General features: G+C 39.6%; 2 protein-coding genes across 6 annotated transcripts in view; one reads left to right on the top strand and one right to left on the bottom strand.

Moving 5' to 3' along the window:
• The window catches only part of HSPD1 (heat shock protein family D (Hsp60) member 1), a 19,688-nt gene extending 16,904 nt beyond the window's left edge, over positions 1–2,784 (top strand). Inside the window, exons 10-12 of the mRNA XM_005294297.5 lie at positions 1,003–1,177; positions 1,903–2,081; positions 2,198–2,784. Of these exons, the coding sequence (XP_005294354.2) occupies positions 1,003–1,177; positions 1,903–2,081; positions 2,198–2,341 (498 nt within the window). The 3' untranslated portion in view covers positions 2,342–2,784. The remainder of the gene's footprint in view (positions 1–1,002; positions 1,178–1,902; positions 2,082–2,197) is intronic.
• On the bottom strand, positions 2,640–22,085 carry COQ10B (coenzyme Q10B). 5 transcript variants are annotated; one of them, XM_005294300.3, is made up of 6 exons: positions 21,735–21,886; positions 18,297–18,414; positions 16,578–16,727; positions 12,213–12,405; positions 8,847–8,948; positions 2,640–4,727 (listed from the first exon to the last, which is right to left on the bottom strand). In XM_005294300.3, the coding sequence occupies exons 3-6, from the start codon at positions 16,700–16,702 to the stop codon at positions 4,560–4,562; spliced, it is 588 nt and encodes a 195-aa protein (XP_005294357.1). In that variant the 5' UTR covers positions 16,703–16,727; positions 18,297–18,414; positions 21,735–21,886; the 3' UTR covers positions 2,640–4,559. The 5 variants fall into 5 exon arrangements, with proteins under 5 accessions (XP_005294357.1, XP_005294356.1, XP_065416959.1 ...); XM_005294299.3 differs by having other exon boundaries at positions 18,332–18,414; positions 21,735–21,874; XM_065560887.1 differs by having other exon boundaries at positions 20,032–21,847.

Here is a 22,085-nt window from a genome sequence, read left to right as displayed (position 1 = left end):
GGACTCTGTTCCTTCCATCCTTTCCTGATCCACTAGAGCAGGCTGGCTCCCTTGGAGTACCTAGTCTCCTGCAGACCTGGGCTCAAGGCTTTCTGCAGGAGCCTGCATTTTCCCTGTAGTTCCAACCAGTGCGTGATCTCTCTCAGCCTTCTTATAAGGCCCAGGTGTGCATTAACCTATCACCTCTTTAATCCCACCCCTTTGGGCTGGGAAGCAGCTAATTAATTACAGCACAGGTGGGGCTGACATCTTTCCTCTAAGGGGCCAGGACCCTGTGACAATTTGCAATTTAACAACATTTATGTAATCCCTTAATGCTTCCCTAGGTGCAAGAGTGGGGCCTACTTGGTCACATAGGGCCTTAGTTCAGGAGAGGCAGTTTGGCTCACTAAAGTTTGGAAGCTGTGGAAAAGCTAAACTGTTAGGTAGTGGTGCTAAATTGGTAAGTAGAAATTGCCCAGTAGCTAAGGCACCTAGCCAGCTGCGGGTGCTCTTAGACAAAAATGGAGGTCTTAATTCTTTGTGGCCATTAGAAATCCAAAAGATGCTGTGTACGTGAATAGGGCTGTTAACCACTATCTACAGGTTTAATTTCCTGAGACAAGGTAGGTAAGATAATATTTATTGTATCAACTTCTGTTGGAGAAAGACAAACTTTTGAGCTTACACAGATCTTCTACAGGTCTTATTTCCTGTCACTTCAACTCTGATCCATTTTTACAGCAGGAATACATATTTTTGCTTTTCAGGGATGGATGAAGTGATACGTTTACACCTTTAGAAATGTAAAGCATCTTAATTGCAAAAGGCTCTCTACAACTGAAGTACATGCAGAAATTGGTCAAAACATTATGTTGCTTTTTGGCACTCAAATGGAAAAGTCAGTTTGTTACTGATGTTTAACTGGCCTGCAGTGCTTCTGGAGTCTGCAGCACTTTCTTGCCTTTGAGAATGTATGGGGACTTTACGCAACTGACAAGACATGTGGTTTGTTTACTCTAGGTTGGTGGCACAAGCGACATTGAGGTGAATGAAAAGAAAGACAGAGTTACTGATGCACTGAATGCTACTCGTGCTGCCGTAGAGGAAGGTATAGTTCTAGGAGGTGGTTGTGCATTGCTTAGATGCATCCCAGCACTAGATGTTTTAACGCCAGTCAATGAAGATCAAAAAATTGGTAAGCAAACTACTTGAGAATGGATTTTAATTTGAAGATTAACATTTTCCTTGTGATACTACTTACCTTCAAAAACAGCTGCACACTGTAGATTAGAATACAGTTCATTTCAATGAGTCCTTTATGGTTATTTGGTCTGGTTAACAAGCAACCTTTGACACTCCTCCTGATAATCTGTTTTACATTAAAAATGGGAAGACTCTTTCCTTGTGGTCTAATTTAGAAAAAGCAGGAAAACAGCTATTTTAAGACCATGGTATTTAATGCGAGAGATAACTAACCTATTACTTTTCTAAACAGTTAAACAAAATGGGTCTCTCTGATACTGCAGTTATAAGTAAAGATTGAGAACATTTCACTTAATTTGGGGAATCTAATTTGACAGTGGCTTCTAAAGATTCTTTAACTCAGAGCGGATCATACTGTATCAAGTTTTCCTACCCCTGTTTTGAGGGGGGAGTGTTTGTCTTTGGTTAGATAAGATCATAGCTTTATTTTCAAGAGTGATAATGGTAATTTAAACTGGTGCTTGAGCCTTGTACTAGTAATGGCCTCACTTGTAATAGATAATGACCTACTGCTGGGCACCAACACTTTCCTGCAGGAGGCAGAAAATTGTTTGCTCTCCTTGTAACTAATTAGCACATCAATAAGTTGGAATATTTGACTTGCAATAGATTGCATAGAGAATGTACTGTATTTAGAACACTAAATACTTTTTACAGGCATAGAAATCATTAGGAGAACACTGAAAATTCCAGCAATGACTATTGCTAAGAATGCAGGTGTTGAAGGATCATTGATAGTTGAAAAAATCATGCAAAGTCCAGCTGAGATTGGGTATGATGCAATGCTTGGAGACTTTGTAAATATGGTAGAGAAAGGAATCATTGACCCTACAAAGGTAATGTAATTTTTTTTTCAAAGAACTTTAAGGTTGTACCTTATTTTAATGTTGGGGGGGGGGGGGGTAGAGGGGAAGAACTAGTATTGAACTACATTTTGTTTCCATTCTCTTAGGTTGTAAGAACTGCCTTGATGGATGCTGCAGGTGTTGCTTCCCTCTTATCCACAGCAGAAGCTGTAGTTACTGAAATTCCTAAAGAGGAAAAGGAAGTGCCCGTAGGCGGAATGGGTGGAGGAATGGGAGGTGGTATGTTCTAATTCCTGGAATACTGAAACATCATGAACTGTGATGGTTGAGACTGACAGTTTGTTAAAAACTTCAGAAGTCAGTGCCAGGGGTGGATAGTGACTGAAGTGAGGCTGGTGTTTAAAAGAATCACTGTAACCATTAGTTACTGGATTTAATTTAACTGATGTAACTGTTTAGTCACTGTCCATGCCTACAGATAATTTATTTTGTATTTTTCAATAAAGACATTTGTACATTCCTGCTACTGGGTGCAAGATCCACATGCCAATGTTCTGCTTTAAATTTAATCAATTAAGGCACTTGAAATTCTGTTTAATCAGAATTTATTGGTGCTTGCCACTACTAGGAAAAGTTCAGATGAAACCATTGTGTGCAAGACTAAAAAAAAATTGTACAAAGACAAATATACAATTATGTGACAACCTCTATAATAAAAGATTGTTCAAAGTTATGAAATGTATTACCTTATTCACCTGTCTACAAACCTTTAACAAAAATCAAACCTAATGATACAGGGATCATATTTAAACTCTGCTAGAAATCTGACCTTTAGTGCTGGGAAGGGATGGAGTATTTGTTTAAGAAACGATCCTCCCCTCAAGTGAGAGTGAATATAGACCATGGGTAGTTTTGATGTTATAAAATTCTGGTGAGAAACATATCCAAGTCCACTGAATCTTGTATGTCTACAGAAGAATTAGCAGGTCTTGTAAAAAGTAAATTAGTACCCCTGTGATTGAAGACTAACAGTTTCATATCACCAGACATCTACTGGAACATAAAGAGGAGGAGATTTGTCACTGGTAAAAATATACACAGCCCAATATGTTTAAACACCTGAAGTTAAAGAATTAGACTGCTGCAGCTGCCTGAAGAATGTTGTAACTCATGATGTCCTCCAGGGAAAGTGAGAGTTTTCCTTCAGTTTAAAGTTTGCAGAGGACCAGAAGTCTCATGGTTCCTTGTTCCCAGCAAACTGTGAAGCTATTCTAGGGGGAGGGAAATTGTGCACTCAGTGTAGGGCCTGCAACGGATTTAAATGAACTCAGTTTAAGAATCTGAAGGGATTCAAGTTTTCTGGGTATCCGCTCTTATGTACACTTAATACATTTACCCCTTTTCCCTCTCAGAAAAGTCAAACTTTAGATTTGAAGCTAAACATTTCACTTAACTTCAGACTTGAGCTAATGCTAAAATTAAAACAGGAATTAGGCAATTTAATGTAATAGAAAAAGGATGCAGATCTATTCACTCACTTAGTTTATATCTTTAATTTGAGACAATTTAGCTCCAGCTTGCTTTTGGAGAGGAGGGGGAAATACAGAAAGTTATAACACAAGGGAATAGCCCTAGTGACTGGAGATAACAGTGCCAGCCTCATCAAATGTGTTCAAAAATCCTTGGCATAACTTACCCCTTTCATTCTTTTAATGTTATAGTAATCTGTTTGATGGGAGTACTGAATGTGAAAATTTAAGTAGATTTCTTCTAAAAAGCTTAATTGCTTCCTTTAGATCTTTTATTTTTTAAGTCAATTATATACTTTGTACACTACCACACTGATTTAGTTTAAACTCATAAGTTGTAGAACAAGTAATTGCTGCTCTTAACTTCTGTAATGTGTCAGTTTATATTTTTACCACAGCTACTAATGTAAGATGGCACTGCTTTGTCTACTAGAGCCTTGTCAGTTAAAATGTATTGAAACTGTCCATTAGGGGATTCTTCTTTCAGTCTTTTGGAGCATAAAACTAGTATTCCTGATGCAGGGAAAAGTAGGAAGTTAAGGGCAATTGTCTTAAACTTTCCCTGAACTTGTTTAGGTTGATGCTAATATCATGAGAATAAGTTACATATGTTCAAAAACTAATAACTTAAACATCATACACTTATTACAAACACTGCAAAAAAATTAACAGTTTAGATAAGGCAGTAATGCTGATGTGCTGTTCATTATATAATCAAACTGTTTGGCAAGGTAAAGGCAATCTTGATTGGCTAGCTTACAGTAGCTGCCACTCAGTTTGTTACAAACACCACACCCTGAATTGCACTTGAAGCTTAATATTCTATGTACATGGTTCCATATTATGTGCATGTTTTGTACAGCAGTATATTACACACAATGCTAAGTTAACAAATAGATGCCCACAGAGAAAAGCACCTCTTATAAATAAGGTGTACAAATTAGATTATAATAAAGATAGAGAGCTAACTTTTTTCCCTTTATGTGTGATGAATTTCATGAAACATTAGCTCCCGAGGTATACTAGTTTCTGGCCCATAGATTTTGGATGCTCTTCTTTCAAAGGCAGCTACCATCTGTTTAACAACTTCATCAAAAAATAGTGTAGCAAGTTGAGAGTGTAGAAGTGAACGAAACTCAAAAGAAACCTGTTTGAGAGATCAAGAAAAAGATATTTCTAGCATCTACCATTTCAGTAAATTGTCTTGCTTTATCAAAAAGTCCATCTCCATGTACTTAATGTGCATTCTATGGGAAGTGGGGCTGGTATTTTTGAATTGTATATCTAGCGCAATTTAAAAAAAATTTGTAGGAAGTGGAGCTTTAACCCTCTGTAAATGAAGTTTATATACAACTCTAAAAAAATTTCAAGTGAAAACTCAAGCCGTTCAACTCAGTTTATTTTTAGATAAACTGTTTCATACATGCTGCATCCCAGAATACTTCATTATTAATACAAAAGCATGATAGTTATAAAAAAAGTGAAGATGATGGGTGAATAAAGCATGCACTTATAAGTTAGTGACTGAGGAAATCAGACTTAGAAGTGTGGAAAGAGATTTGCATTGGTTAGAGTCAGGTAGGGTGACCAGACAGCAAGTGTGAAAAATCGGGACAGGGGTGGGGGGTAATAGGCACCTATATAAGAAAAAGCCTCAAATATCGGGACTGTCCCTATAAAATCGGGACATCTGGTCACCCTAGAGTCAGGTGAGTAAGGGCTAGCAGACATGGAGTTACAGCCAGAGACCATCTGAAAAGGGAAAAAAGGGGGGGAGGGGGGCTAGATCTTGAAATGGAGAGGGAATGTGTAAACACACTTGAACATAAAAGACATTTCATTTTAACACTACATCTAGTTTTTACCTTGACTGGTGGTTGTCATGCTATAGCTACATTTAAAGCAAGGAAAGAACAATATGGCAATTAGGGAGGGAGACCAGCTGCTACTCTTCCCCATCCATCTTTCAGTACCTAAGGCTGTAGCTTTAAGTTTGCTGCAAACTACATTCACTGCTCTCACCACCTTTGGATCTAAGTATTCCAATTAGTGAATGGTCTTCCCCTTAAACACAAAATGAGAACAACTGATTTTGCACAGAACTGATGTACTAGTTATAAGCAGCAAGCCCTCAGACTACTACAGTACCAGATTTGGGATCTTATCATTCTCTAACCATTTAACTATTCTTGCATTTAAACCAAAAATATTGGTATAAAACAAGAATGAGAAGAAGCTTACATAACTCATGACAGCCATGTTACTGTTTACGTGAAATAGCCTGTCATATTACTTTGTGCTGTCCATGGTTTCAGTTTAGTTAGGGAATACTTATCTACACTATAAACTGGACTCGTGTCTTAACTCAGTTATATTGGCTGCATACACAAGTCACCCTAGTAAGAGAAATCTTTTTACAAAATTCCCATAGGGTTTAGTAGGTGATAATTTACTACAATCAGTACTGAGCTGCAGCATGGTGTTATGATGTGCTCAGCTGCTGCAGGTGCCGTCTTTCCTGTAAGATGCTTAAACATCAGTGTCATTCTTCTTAAGAGTCAGTGTTAAGAATGGTGTCCCCATTAAATTCCAAATGAGGCACTCATAGCCTGCCTATAAATTGTCCTTACAGCTTCAAATAGATACAGCAGTCTTCATCTGGTGTTGAGTGAATATGGTGCTGCATATTAATCTACTTACACATTCCAGCACAGAAACGATTGTTTACGGGATAAGGGTTTTTTTTCTTGAGTAAAGTAGGAGTGATGTTAAGGCAAGCACATTTTGCAACTCTCAAAGTTCTTAAGGGAACAAGAACTCCAGAGCAGGGACCCAGAGTTGTCATGCAAACAAGTATCAGTTTAATTTCATTTAAGAACTTCTGATAGTACAGATTTTTCCAGTGAACTGCAAACACTATGCTGTACTTAAGGTCTGTAGGAAGAATGGTTAAAAAGGGCTATAACACAGTTTAGACTCAACTACCTCTCATTCAGAATTCACTGCTGACTTGGTAGAAGACTGGCATAGTAGCCTGTAGGAACAAGCAGCAGCTCACAGCTCAGATTTCTATTTTTGCATCTAAATCTACATCCCTAAAACTAAATTTTTAGTTGTTTCACTTAAACCCTCAATTATTGCAAATAACTTAGTTTTACTTGGTCACATTCTCTTCATTTCGCAGATGGGGAAAAGACTTATTAAATTACTTCGCTGTAGCCACACAGCAAGTCAGTGGCAGAGCAAGGATTAGCATTCCTAAGTGCCTCATTCAGAGTCCTTTTCTACACCCAATGAACTAAACTATCTCTACTTCTGTTACTGACACAAACCATTTACCGCTTCAAAATAGTGTGGATAGCAGAGGGCCATGATAGCAGTTCAAGTAAAGTTGAACAGTGTCTGTTTTAAGGCCAATTTTGACTCCCTTTAACAAGGTGTCAACCTAGATTGCCATAAAATGGTTTAGGTAAAAAGATTTTTTTTTAGTTTCTGTTTCCTTAGAACAAGGTATCTGGATTATGGGATTTAAAACCAGTCATTCTAACTTTTTCAACTCAGACAAGGTTTGGGATAAAGCCTTCAGCGTTTCTGCACAATAATCATCACTGGGAGCGAGCATACTGCTTTTTTTTTTTTTTTTTTTTTTTGAGGCACTTTAGAATAATACATTTTTCTGGGGAGCTTTTACGTTCTATGAGTAAAAGAGTTTGGGGGTCCATACATCTTGCAAGATTAAGTGGCATGTCCTGTGAGAGAACCAATTGAATTTTACAGGCATGTGCTTGTTTTTCTATTACTGAACTTGTGATGTCGCCAAGCCCAGTAAACTGAAGGAGATTAGCCCAAGCAAGAGAGTCTCAAATTACAAGAGGCACCAAAAGAGCTTTCTCCTATTTCTTAAATCAGGGAACTCCAGCAGGTGGCAACAGTATCTACACAGATTCGAGTACAGCATTTGCTGCTGTAGGCCAGGCTATATACAGAGGTGCAGGTTTACAGGTGGGTCCCTGGCTTGGGAATGACAACAAACAAACAAACAAACACACGCATACTATATAGAGAGACAGACACACAGAGAGAGAGGAATTAGGAGATAAATTTTAAAAACCGAATAACTAAAAAGAGAAAATAAATAGGAGAAACTACAGAAGCAGTAATACAAGGAAAAAGCTACCTAGAAGTATTAGCAAATCAGATATTGTCTCTAAAGAGACAACAGTTTTGAACTGCAGTGGTTTCCCATCATAGAACAGAGAGTTGTTATTTGCCCTGAATACAACTCCAGTGTAACTGTGTCTGGAATACTACATCTAACTGCAGCCACCTCATTACCAAACCATATAAACGGTATGCAGGCAGTTCATAAGGGAGCAAAAAGTGATTGGGGGCTGGAGCACTTACGTTGAGAAAAGATTAGAACAGAAGAGCTCATTACATACAGCTTGGCTAAGAAACAACCAAAAAGGGACTGGATAGCAGTACAAAGAAGGAAGAAAGGACTATACACAAAAAAGGAAGAGAGTCTACTCCATGCTAAAGAGCAGAGGGAAAATACCACACGTCCTGACTGAAATCTATTAGAGGTTGTGGAATAGGCAACCAACAGAAGTGGTGAAATCCTCTCCATTGGAAAATTTAAAACTAGAAGCTAACATGAGAACAATCCTGTATTTGTGGGGACATGGTCTATATCAGGGGTTCTCAAACTGGGGGTTCCAAGGTTCTTAAATAGGGGGTCATGAGCTGTCAGCCTCCACACCCCAAACCCCGCATTGCCTCCAGCATTTATAATGGTGTTAAATATATATAAAAGCATTTTATTTGATTGGGGGAGGGGGGTATGCACACCCAGAGGCTTGCTATGTGAAAGAGGTCACCAGTAAAAAAGTTTGAGAATCATTGGTCTATTCTATCACTGACTTACAATTATCCCATATGTATTTGTTTGTCTGGCAACCTGGAAAACACCAGCATTAAGTGTTTAGTAGGTTTTTTTTTTGGGGGGGGGGGGGGGAAGAATACTCAACCCCCTGAAATACTTCATTGCAATGGAAGCTAATGTTTTCATCCAAGAAGTATTTCTCATGAGGACTACAAAGGGAAATTTTCACATGATAAAATTTAACAGAGTAAGTTTTGTAAAGTTAGCTTGATTTTTCAGTGCATGTGCTTAGCATATTTTTCATTAGTAGCAGCACATTTGTGTTTAAGTACATTTCATGTCCCATTTCCAGCAGTCAGCGAGCTTAATTACCATACTTACTGAAAAATCCAAGGTACATGTTCTTGGATAACCTGGGATTCCTGGACCGAAACGCCATACTGTTTCCAGATGATTAAATAGTTTCCCATCTGTGCAGGATGCCTAAAAGAAAGTTCGAGTTAAGCTAGAATAAGTTCTTGTACATTAAATATACAAAGAAAGTTAATGTTTCCACATTTCACTACATGTTAAAGGGCATGGTGCAGCTAAGAATTCCTCCTGCATCGAAGCCAAGATAAGATCAGTTTACCTAAAATAATTTAAAGCAATGCAATCAAGTTATCTGCATGAGGAGCAGTTCTTAGGTGGAAAAAGGAGGGTGTGGAGAGGGCTAATTTCTGTTCTCATATCCACAGAACAGATTTCAAACCAGGTGCACAGAACTAAGATCAACGTATGTAGGAGAAGCAGAATAGTGCCCTAGTATTGTAAATTGCAATTATTTAGTACCATTGTGCTGTAAGTACCATAGTTTTAAACAAAGCATCTGATATTTAACCTTTACTGTTTCTTGTATATATGCACTGAAATGCCTCCAATATTCATAATTACACCGTATAAGTAGTCTTAATTTGTAAATATTGTCTTTTGATACTAAACAGTATTAGTGGCTGTATGTTAAACTACCGTAGGTCTCAAGTTCAGCCACCTTTGTAAGTTTGAGAGTTCACAAATATTCTATCACGAGAAATACATGTCATTAAGGAACATATTCTACCACTTTCACTGAATGAACAGTCTCATTGATTTCAATGTAAGGGTTTAATCTATAGAAGAATAGCAGAATCTAGCCATAAGTGTACATATTTGGCTTCAGTTCCCAGCAAGCAGTGTTTAAGGGTAGATCTGATTAGAGTCCTTGCCTAAAGCTTTATATTAGGGGAGCATACTGGTGTTGGCTTCATAACCTCCACTCTGGGATTAGAAGATCAACGTAGCCCTTATTTTCACTCACTCTTGTTTGCTGTCCAAACCCAGATTTGGGCTGGCCATACTTCCAGCAGAGAAGGACTGAACAATGCTCCCGCTTCAAGAGTCACCCAAATGCTGCTCCCCAATTGGCAACTCTTCTAGCCTCAATGGATGCATCAACACTAGAATTGTTTTCCTTCACATCTGCCACTGTTGATATCAACAATTCAACTCTGTCAGCAACAGCAATGGTGGGTAGGCGCTGCTGGTGTTTTAGCCACCATAACACCACAAGGTAGAATGCCAGCAGCTCCTTGTTTACGGTAACATTCCTACATTGCCAACACTGATGGATCTGAACGGTGGGAATTTTTAGGGGAAAAAATCCTCGTATAGACAAAGACAGTAGGTCTGGGAGAGACCTTAAGCACCAAAAATAGATTTCTCCCTTCAACACTCTTAGGGGTGAAGTATTCTAGTCCAGTGGTTCTCAACCAGGGGTCCGCGAGCCCTTTCAGGGGGTCCGCGGAGCCCTATGGCTGAAACCCAGTGCACTGAGCCCCAACGCTGAAGCCTGGAGCGGTGTGGGGCTGAAGCCAGCGTGCTCCGAAGCCAGGAGCGGTGCAAGGTTGAAGCCAACACCCCATCCTCCTTCCCCCCTCACTCTCAAGATGGGAGTGGTGTGGAGCTGAGTCTGGCACCCCCTTCCCTCCACAAGCCAGGAGAAGCGCTGGGCTGAAGCCAGGAGCCACACTAGGAGCCCCTCCCCCACCCCCACACAGCCCCTAGCTACCTGCTCCCTGCACCCTGAGTGGTTTTCAAGCTTCTTGAACTGACTCCTCTCTTTGAGTTATATTTTTTGGTTGCATCCCCCCACAGCCCAGACAGGCTGGGTGGCCTCAGTGAGTCAGGGGTGGAGGTGGCACTCCCTCCCTGGACCCCATTGTGCACAGCTGGCTTGAGCCCGACTTGCTCCCCCTCCCTCCCCCCAAAAAATAGAAGTAAAACTATGCCTATGCCCAAGGGTCCGTCCGTCCCCCCCCCCCGAACCCACTGGGCTCTGGCGTTTTTATAGCACGTTGAGGGGGGGGTCTTAGCAAGAAAAAGATTGAGAACCCCTGCTCTAGTTTTCTCCAAGACTAGATGAGCTCTTTTAAGGTGCGCTGTAAATTAAGAGATAGTTGATGAGCAGCCTGATGTCTACATTCAGCGTTATCTTTTAGGTCAAGAGCCAGTCTTGTAGGGAAACAGCAGGGAGAGAGTCCAGTCAGCATGTGAAACCTGAACTTTCTGCTGTAATTGTTCAGCTGTCTCAGGTCCATGATCGGTGGGAGACCACCTTTTTTCCCCCCAGAATGAGAAAGTACTTTAAATAAAAGCCCTTCCCCCCACTGTACTGTCTTGGCATCTTATATCTCCCATACATAACAAGGAATCCATTTCTCCTCTTAACTGTTTTATAAAAGGAATCCCTGGAAAGAATGGGGATGGGAGAAAGAACAGATTTGGGCTGTTTAACCGAACAGTTATCTTTGACACAAGTTATCTATGACAATTCCACTCCATGCTGCAAGAAAATCGAGGAGACAATTCCCAAGGTGAAGGAGAGGTGTGGGACGAAGAAGCGTAAAAGAAATAGAGATTAGGTTCCCAAGCAACCCTTGGATTTGAGCCTGAGTAGGTGTACAGGACAAAAGAGCAGCTGAAGTGCCAGACCTCTGCTTAAAATGTTGTCCTTTTAATCTGCCTTTTTGGTTACTGCCATGGTTGAAACTGTTATGAAGAAGGGTAAAAGGAAACAGATGAAAGTTATTGCCTCTGGAACGTGAAAGAAGATGAGGTAGGTTCCTTCTCTTCTGACCAGGTTAACCTGAAAGACAGAGCAGTAGACACAGTCTCCATCTTCTCATCAGTCTTGCTACTGAGCAAGCCTTCACCATTAAAGGGCTTGAGCCTTTCCAGCCAAATAATGTAAGTCATGAATGCTGGAGGAAAGTGATGACAATGCCACAGTTCTTGCTGAAGTGTCTGAAGCATCATACCCACTCCCCAAAGAAAAAGGGTAAGTCAAGATTAATTTTAAGTTATTTATATATATATATTATACACATACACACATACACACACACACACACACCTTATAATGAAGAGAACCAGGAATCTGTATATACACATATCACATAAATGGCTGGTTATTTCTCACATAATAAAAAGAATAAGGCAAAGATTTTTCTGCTTTGCAGCTCACATTTTAAAAACCATGTTCAATATCCCTCAGCTGTAATTAGGTCTTGAACAGAAGCTACACACAGTCTTTGAAAATACAGCACCACTCAAAATCATTTTTGAATTTTGTTTTGAAGTCATAGTTTCCTGTTTTCTTTAAAGTATTAAGTTTATACAATCGGATATTAGGAAAAGTTACACACAAGAAATACACAAAATAAGAATTACCTTAACCAAGTGAGGTCTCACTAGGGTAACAACTGATGTATATTTCTCTACTACAGGAGGAAATCCTATTTCTAAGTGGGCTTTGCAGTATCCAGAACGTTTGGATAATATGTCTGACTTTTTACACCAAGGAACAAAGAGTTTGTAGTCCTCCACAACAGCTACCACTTCATACATTTCCTGCATGGAATACCTGAAAATAGAAACATGACATTACCAGTTATAAAACTGTAGTAATTTAAATATAAAAGCTTTCCAAGTTACTATAAGTTACATGGGCAACTTTAATTTTGGTATTTCAAAAATGTATGAGTTCTTGACTTTGCAGCCTTACATCCTTTTAATATTTTAGCAGTAATTTATTCAGCACTGTAAATGCTGACTACACTTTACAAAAAGCTAAATAAAGAAGATTTCCATTCTAATAATAATACAACTTAGAATCTCAAAAGATACAATCAACTGAAGACAATATAGCTATTATTAAAAAATGTACAGGTAACTTGGCTAATTAAAAATAGTTAAGAACAAGTTGTAAGCAATTTGGTACAAATCAATATTTGCCCAAGGGAAGCAAGACATTGGAATAGATAAGATGCCACAGGTTGGGATGAGGTATGTTGGTAAAACTAGATGGGGAAGCCAGCACAGTGCTTACCCACCATCTGTTCTGTCAAGCTGCTGCTATTAGTCCCTTGCATTCGAGAGCTAAAGTCCCAACCCTACAAACACACAAATGAGTAATTTGTAATTTCATGCATATGACTAGTCCCTCATATCGTTAAGTGTTTGCAGGATTGGAGCCTAAGTTATTCAGTATTAAAAAAAAAAAAAAAAAAAAAGGCAAGCTAAAAGCCAATTTCAAGCAGTCTGAACATGCAATTCTTCAAGATAAACACTGTTGGTACTAAATTTTAGAAGTGTCTCAAAAAGGGGGGAACCTTTTAGTCTTAGGTTTTGGGGCTTTTTCAGCGACTTCTGTATCAAATGGACTTTACCAAAAACAAAACCAAAGAAACAAAAAACCTAAAAGGAAGCCATTAGGCTAAAATGCTGGATTTAATAAAAACCTCCCCTCTCCCTCTCCCTCTCCCTCCCCCCCCCCCCCCCCGACTTTTTACTCATTTACTCAGAATCTCATTCAAACCCTTAGGGTGAAAGCAAAGTGGAAATTCTAGTCTTGTCTTGAACTAGTTTTTAAATTAGGTAAATGCGGAACGGAATTTTTACTGATTCTGACCCATATACGAAGTTTCAGCCCAGAGTAAATATTTATATCACCTTCATTTGTAATGGTCAAACAAGGATATCAGAAGATGGGAAAAAATGTTGCTATTTTTCCTAGTTATCCATTAAGGCTCTTCAAATACTTCACAAGTGATTTTCCACAGAACAGTTTTTATACCTCTAGTTCAGACTTCTAGACAAATGCAAAATTGCAGTAAATTCTACAGAGATACAGATTCTGTAGATCTTTATCTTTTCATCCCACCCTTTAGCAAATCAGCCACATTAATGTTTAGCAGATCTGCATATGCTTTTAAAATATACAAACTTTAAAAATCCTGTATTATTAGGAAAGCTGATACAACTGCTAAAGGCAAAGCTGCAGTAGTGTCTCCAAAGTTGGTTTCTGTTGGGAAATGATTTTTGGGGTGGTTTTTTTTTTTTAAAGGGGGAAAGGGCTGCAAAGGGGTGTTGAGTATATGCCAAGTTTGAAGGGGAAATTGCAGCTGCTTTTGGAAAGGGGAGAAAGCGAACTTGCAGACACACACAAATAATAATAATATTGCAGCCATTTGACATGGTAATTGCCCTCACTGAGACCTGTCAGAGTCTTCCGAAGAAAACTGATTTTGATTTAACCAGTTATGACTCTTTGAAAGTCAAATTTTGTGCATATACAATACAATGAGTATACAAGAGCTTCTGGAAAACAACAGATCTAATTAAAGAATCCTCCTGCTGCTGTAGTCTCTTTTCTATCTGCCTCTAACCCTTCAACTCATAACTCCTCCTTTCTGCCTATTTCACCTCCTCTTTACTCTGTAACCACTCTCCCTTATCTGGCTCCTTTTCCTATTATCTTTTATCGTAGTGGGAAAACCTTAGCTCAATCCCATCTCCAGACCCTTCATTTCTTCAATCCTTCAGCATGCTGTGAACTTCCTAGTTTAACCCTCAAGATACATCTATCAGCTACCTCAGGAACTCCATTATCTTATCCCATCAGCCCTTGTCCTCACATCACCCTCATCCTGTGCCCAGCATTTTGTTGTCTTCCCTCATACATCTTGTTTAAACTTCACATCGCAAATTGCTGGGGGCATGGACATTCTTATTTGTCTGAAATGTTAATTACATTTATGATGCTTTAGAAATAGTAAGTAAGATCAGCCCATACCCACAAAGTGCTGAGCACCTCCTGATAAGTACAGAGTGCCCTGACTTCCAAAGTGCACAGTGCCTTGCAGGATTGGACCCTAAGGAAGTATGGGGATGGGTTTAAATTAAAGATTAAAAAATTGTAAGGAGCATTTGGAAAAAAAATTAAAAACAAAATTCTGATCTTGAGTTTCTCCTAAAACAACTGGTGACATTACAAACAATTAAAGGGCTGTGTGTTCCACTTTGCCTTTTCTGCTTTAGGTGTCCCAATGTCAGTCATCAAATTGAGACGAAAGAGATCCTGAACTCTTGCATGCTTCCTATCAATTTAAAATGGAGGTCCCTAAACTAGGGATGTCCGGGGGGCATGGTGGGCCTGGGCCAGCCCCCACAGGGGGCGGGGAGGGAGCACCACCCAAACCCTCTCTGCCCCCAGCTCAGCTCCAGTCCTGCCACCAGCCGCATCCTCGGCTCCTGTCCCCAGCCTCGGCATAGCTCCGCTCCTGGCCCTGCCCCTAGCCTCAGCCACTGGCCACAGCTCCATTCCTGGCCCACGGCCAAGGCCAGGAGCAGAGCCGCACCTGGAAGCGGCCCCATTCCCAGCTACAAATCCACCCCCAATTGCGGACCCAGCCCTGGCCCCTTTACCCCTGTCCGTGTCTACCCCCCACAGCCGGAGCCTCGTTCCTGGCGGAAGGGACAGGGGGCAAGGGGGGGGGCAACTTCAAAAGTTTGGGGACCACTGATTGAAAGTAACTCCTTAATGTTTAAAAAACATTTCATTCCATCTTTAAATATATGTCAACAATGCAGACTTATGAATCCAGCAATAATGTCACATTAACAAATATAATTATATGTCTGACAAATTAAAAAAAAAAAAAAAAAGCCCACACAAGTGAGAGACATATCTGGATTGTGGCCAACACTCCTCAGTACTAAGAGACCAAAGAAGTATAGTATTTCAGCTGGGAGGTAGTCCTTTTTCCTGCTCAGCTGTATCCAAGTTTATCAATTAAACAAAGGTGCTCTACAGGAGGAGAGATACTACACTGCAATAACTACAAAGAGGAGATGTGTCAAAAGTGAAAGGGAATGCTGTTTTTCCTGCATCCTAAAAAGGAAAGTTCTGCTTTGGAAAAATGAACAGAGAATCCATTCCAGAGAAAAAGGATCATAAACATAACAGCTGTTGGCCAAGTTATTCTTTTGGCTACACATATGTAGCTCACTGAAATTCAAGGATCACTTGCCATTTCATGCAAAGGCAGTGTTTGAAGAGGAAATAACGTGTCTCATATCCAGAACATGTGACTGGGAGGCCAAGAGCCCTAGCATGAAATCCTGGCTCTATTAAGATCAACAGGGGATTTGCTGTTGACTTTAATGGGGCCAGATTTCACCCTGGGCTGTAGCTCTGTACTTTTGTTTCCCCATCTATGAAACAGGGATAATGCTTCCTCTCCACACACCCAATAGCAATTTAAAAGAACTCAAGATCCTCAAATGAAAGGTGTAATATAAGTGGAAAGTATCAGCATATTCTTGGAGCAAATGAGGAAAAACTAATTGAGTTCATACCTTTGTTATTTTGCTGGAATTAGTTTTCTGCAGAAGCAAATTAAATGGTTAAGGCATTCTTTCCACTAGAAGGGGTAGCTTTTTTATTTATTATAATTTTTTTTGAACACCAGGTTTAATTTCTGGACAAGACAACAGTCACATAATAAACCTTTCAAAACTGGCTAGTGATTTTTAGTATCTTCATTTTTTGGTGTTCAATTTGAGGCACTTAAAAGGGGCCTGATTTTGAGGGGAGAGAGACTCTGCACTTTCTGAAAGTCGGGCTCCTTTAAAATCATTAGTCACCACTAAACATAAGCCATAAACATTTCTAGTATTTCTGGTTATCTACAACAACTTGTGGAAACCAAATGCACACAGATAAATCTATTTCCATAGTTCTATTATACAAACCCTATAATCCTTCTCTCAGAATATTCTTTTCTTTTATTTCCAAACGGTGAAGCAATGTTGAAGAAAGTTCTTCTTTCGAAGGTACGGTTTGTTACAGATGCTTGCATTGGAGGAATTCTGCTCATCAGAATACCACATGAAGCCAAGTGCCTGCAATTGTGAAAATGTTTTTTATAGTGTGTTTTTGATTAACAAAACAATTATTAATGCAATGAAGTGAGACAGACAAGGTGGGTGAGGTGCAATAAAAAGATATGACATGACCTATCTTATCTCTCTAATATCCTGGGACCAACATGGCTACAACACTCCATACATTAAAGTGAGACATATAGGCAATCTGTTCTACAGTATTGCTGAAAATTTTGGATTCAGATGTGAAAGTGAACTCCGTAACAGTCTGTAAGCTGTTCAAGATGCAACGTTAACCTTTTTTTGCCTTTGGTGAAACTAAAAATAGCTCCCAGTCACGGAAAAAAAATTGGCACACAGTAAAATACAAAGGCCTTCCCTTAAGACTTGGCTTCAAGTCAGTCTGAGGCCATACACTAAACTGAGTTCACTTTGACTTGCAGAACAGCATTTCCTGCTAATACATAAATAGTTTTCAGAAGTCATCTCTAATATTTTGTCCCATTCTGAATATGTGAACAGGAAAAGAAGTGAGATACGCAACTGAATGCCATTATAAATACATTCATATTTTTATGTTTCAGATTACAAGAAATTGGTTTCTCCTCCCCCCTTATTTCTCTTAAAAAGCAAGTTCCTGGGTGCATGGCCTTTTGGAGAGGAAACTACATTCCTTATCCTACTTTAGACATTTGTTTCTCCTGAAAGAGTTGAGATCATCATATATAATCTTGAACTCAAGTGTTTTCAGAAATAAAACCTCATCATTTACTTTTCAGAAATACTTATAAAGGTTATATCTGTATTCTGTCAATGAATTTAAGATTATGGAAGAATACAAAGCATATTTCAGTTTTTAAATGTGAATCATCACATTTATAGATCTATCTACACTGTTAAATTCTCAACTCTGCTTAAGTTGGGATCTATCATTGTTAAAAAGCACTAATATATTTTACACAAAAGTTAACCTCAGGAAGACCTGATTCCTGGCATCAATGCATTTAAAAGACAGAGCTCTACTATCTACCAGTGGTACCTCTCCCCATAATATCTAATGAACTATCTATTTCTATCATATTTCTAACAACACAATCAGAATTGTAACTCTAGATTCAAGCAGTCATATGGATGAGGAGTTAAAAATGGAACTGACCTTCCCCAATAAGCTGAAAGTTTTTTTTTTAACATAGCATACTTCTCCTTAACCACTGAAGTCTAGCAAGTTATGATAACCAAGTGTAAACTGCCAACTATTTAAAGAAGAAACTATTAACTTTTGCTAGCCTGTGAAACACCCAATAATGTCCTACAATAACCAACAGTGTAAACTTATGGGGCAGACATTCAAACCACCATGGAAGCATCACATACCTGCTCTGCACTCACCTCAATGGAGCTTTATTACAGGACATTCAAATAATGCTGTAATTATACAAGCCATTTTACAAACATTCTTGGGACACAATCCCTGCTTTGAGGAGCTTATATAATGGAAATATCTACTTGAGTAACTAAATTCTATTCAAAACTATCGTGAAGACTTTTGACAAAAATGCTTAAGCCCCTAAGAACTGCAATACTAACCCTCGATTGTACAACTACCCCAGGGCTACACTTGCATTTAGATCTGGTTCACCATGTTAGCAGGCCGAAAACCAATCTGGGAGGGACTTCAGAAGAGAGCAAAGAACACGATCAGAGTCTGGAGAGATAATATATACATATTTTGTGAGGTAATAAAACATGTGAAACAAGACCATAGACTACAAATATTTAAAACTGTAAACACCAGAGACAGAAAAGAATTATTTGGGATTGTATCGGAGATACAACCAGGAGTATTGGTATGAAATTAGGAAAGGGAAAGTTAGGCTGAATATCTGGAAAACCCTTGAGACTGTAGGACAGTTGTATCTCAAAAGATGTGAATACAGTCCCATAATTTAGCAACAGTGTGACAAGATGCGGCAAGGGGTACCATAGAGAAACAGTCTTGCAGTGCCAGAGAGATGGATATGGATAAGGATTTATTAATTATTTTATCAAATTTCTATAAACCTGGTCAATGCACTCAGAAAACTTGGGATAGGCCTTATTTTACATTTAAGTTAGCCTCTCTCAACCAAAGACAAAAATAAAACATGAGAGTTTTTAACTATGTATGTGATACATTGTCAAAAATAAATGTGTATTTAAATTTCTGTAATGATCAGTAAAAATATTTCAAACCATTTTTCCGGTAGACTTGGTTTGCAACTTCCAAATCCCAATCCTTTATGTTAAATAACATAAATAAGAACAATGAGAAATAACTGCTGATAGCTAATGTCTGGTTTAGAGTTTTAATACCATTCAAGGCAGGCATGATTAACATAAGAAGAAATTACAAGGTTAACAAGTCTGGGGAAGTTTCATATGGAATACTGCATCATCAGTTTATTTTCTCTTTATTTTATCTGAAGATAAATCAGATATCAAGAATGTGCTGTCTTCAGCTAAGATACAGGAAAGCATCCTTACAGAAGACATCACTTAAATACTGTAATACCAGTGGGACTTAAGTATAGGTGCTTTCTTGAATCAGACTTTTAACTCTTTCAAGGTCACATGTAGTAAGTAGCAAAGTATTTAGTCTAGGTATATAAAAAACAGTGCTCAACACTCATTGTTCATCCATCTTCAAACACTAAACATTCCCAATTTTGCAGTTAGGGAAACAGATGTAGCATATTAGTGATTTGTTCAAGGTCACAGAGGGCAGATAGCAGCAGCGCCCATATTAGAATTCAGAAGTACTTGGCTTCTAGTCCTGCATTCACCCCTCTCTAGCAACAGGGCAGCCAGCTTTCACATCTTAGTATACTTTTTTACTATTAAAGCAGCAAATGATTGGATTGGATATCTCCAAATGCTAGGACACCAACTATGGTACCACAGGGCTTTCATGCTCCACGGAGTAAACAGTTACTACTGTATCTTACATGTTCAAATAACAGACTCCATGATTTTATTAAATTACAAAAAAAAAAAAAAAACACAGATCTGTTTTAAGATTAAAGTTGATTAGAATCAAGTACTAGAAGAAGAGATATCTAACAAATGATAAAAAAGACTGAGATTAGTACTAAGGATGTGCCAGTGTAACCGTATTCATAGTTTCTCAAATATCAGTTTCATCAAGTTAATGTCAACTGGTGGCTGTTTTATGGTCTTTGACATCAATGTGACATAAGTTGATCTCATTCCAAATCCCAGTGGACATCAATTTCTCCCTCATTAGTTAGTTTGGTACTCAACACACAGGCAGAACAAAGCTCACACATTAGAAGGTTGTAAGCAGCTGCGTGGTGTTAAGATACCACATGGACATCTTTCCTTTTCACATAATTGTGCAGCTTTCCACAGTGCTCCTCTCTGCACTAGGTGACAAAGGAAAAAAAGTGCTTTATGGAAAAGTGGTCTGAATGTCTCTCCCTCTTTTATTAATAGCACGTTATTGATTAAAACATTAATAGATAGAGGTATGTATTTGGTGCATGCATTATACAAGTTGTTAAAGATAAGTTTATATACAAGTTTGGTACAGATTGAATCTATAGCTAAGTATTTGGTAGATCATGAACATAGTGCTTATAAAAACCCTAGTAATAGCTACCCTCCCCTAATTCTTTATCTCACTTTCAATGCAGAAAGTCCTGAACACACTATCATTTTAAGACAAGTTACACTTGGATCAAAAGCACCTAAACAACGTGTTTCTTTAAGATAGGCTATAACCATATTCAAATGTTACTAGGTACCAAATGTTACTAGGTATCAAGAGTCTAAATAACAGGCTTTTCTGTGTTAGACACGGTTTCTGGGAATGTTGTTTGTCCTCAAACCACACACATTAAATCATTTTAAAAAGCTACTTTCATTTAACAAGGATGAACTATTTTAGTATCTCCAGCCCACCTTAAACTTCACTTGAATAGGGACAGGACATAAAATTACATTTTTTTCCCCTCCAAAGAGGGGGAAAAAAAAGATCCCACATTTTGCTACTTCAGTCCGTGTCAAACAACTGAATGTAGTTTATGACATCATGAAGGGATTTCACTTCCAGCCTATTTATTACCAGTTTTAAATACGGGGAAAAGGGGAACCACACACACACCGTACCTCAACCTTAACATGGAGGCACAACCAGCAGCTCCCTAATAACAATAAAGACTGGAAGAGCCCTTTTATTATTTCACTCCTTATTAAGAGAAATAGTTTGAGACCATTTTGCTTTCCAAGTTTTCTTTTGTTTTCACACAACCTGCCTCTATAATTGAAAGACTGGGTTCAACAGAACCGGTTGTGACACAAAGTGGGTAGGTCTTGACTCTTAATCAACCTTACATTTATTAAAATGTCATGACATAGGTCTTGAAATATGTTTGAAATGTGCCCGAAAATTATATATATTGGTTCAGCTAGAGAGTGTGTCAGTTTGTAGACTGTTAATGTTCTGCAGTTCCTTCAAGCAGAACCAGACCTTTCATCTGCACTAAAGTTTTTTGGAATCATCACAATACTCCTGTGACAGTATTTCACCCTTAAATTATCCCCTTAACTCCAGCGTGATGTTGGGGTTTCCCCAGAGAATGTACCTAGCTACCTATTTATTGCCTTTGAGTTGGAAAGAGACTTGAGCCCCACGACCCCAAGTGCCCAAATCCTCAGCCAGACGGGGGCTCCGAGAGGAGCGAGCAGTTTCCCCGCCCAGCGCCAGCGCGTTCACTCTGGAGCCTACTGATCGCAAGGCGAATGTCAACGTTGTTAGTTACCACCACTCAGCTCCCGGGCGCCGGGTGGAGCGAGCAGGGGCCGCCTCTCACGAGCTGGAGGAGCGGCTCAAGGGAGATTCCCAGTGCCTAGGCGGTGGGAGGAGGCGCTCGCAGTACGGGAAAGAACGGGGGGGGGGGGGGGTCACCAGCCCCTTTAAACCTGCCCATGTCCCTGTGACTGGCCGGACGCGAGGACCCCACCTACCTGAGAACGCTTCTGTGCGGCGCCGTGAGCCTTTCGGCGAGCACTTTCCCAAGCGCCCGGCCGCTCCGCGCCATGTTCGGCCCCGCTGCCTCACCTCCCCATCCCAGTCAGTCAACCTAACGGCTGCCAGCGCCAGACCCGCCCCCATCTCTAGCAAGCCAATCACCGCGCAGCAGCCGCCCAGACGCCGCCAATCACCGTGTCCAAAGTCCCACACGTCACTGCTATGTGATCCGCGGTGTCCTACCCTCGACACACCCTCTCCCACACCCACCCCATGACTCTGGTGCGCGAGCGCGAGACAGAGCTACGGGACCGCGCGCAGTCACAAGGCTTAGGGCTCGCTTTGTC

The sequence above is a fragment of the Chrysemys picta genome, chromosome 11 (assembly GCF_011386835.1).
Source record: "Chrysemys picta bellii isolate R12L10 chromosome 11, ASM1138683v2, whole genome shotgun sequence".
In the NCBI taxonomy this organism is placed as follows: Eukaryota; Metazoa; Chordata; order Testudines; family Emydidae; genus Chrysemys; species Chrysemys picta.
This window is presented reverse-complemented; position numbering and strand designations above follow the sequence as displayed.

What these genes read in the sequence shown, in the direction of transcription:
- COQ10B (XM_005294298.4), bottom strand. Translation starts at nt 21,808, where the DNA reads ATGGCGCGGAGCGGCCGGGCGCTTGGGAAAGTGCTCGCCGAAAGGCTC. An exon ending in TCTGAGAGAAGGATTATAGG is followed by an intron (nt 12,406 to 16,577) that starts GTTTGTATAATA and finishes TTCTATTTTCAG; the next exon opens with GTATTCCATGCAGGAAATGT. An exon ending in TGAGACCTCACTTGGTTAAG is followed by an intron (nt 8,949 to 12,212) that starts GTAATTCTTATT and finishes ACTTTCTTTTAG; the next exon opens with GCATCCTGCACAGATGGGAA.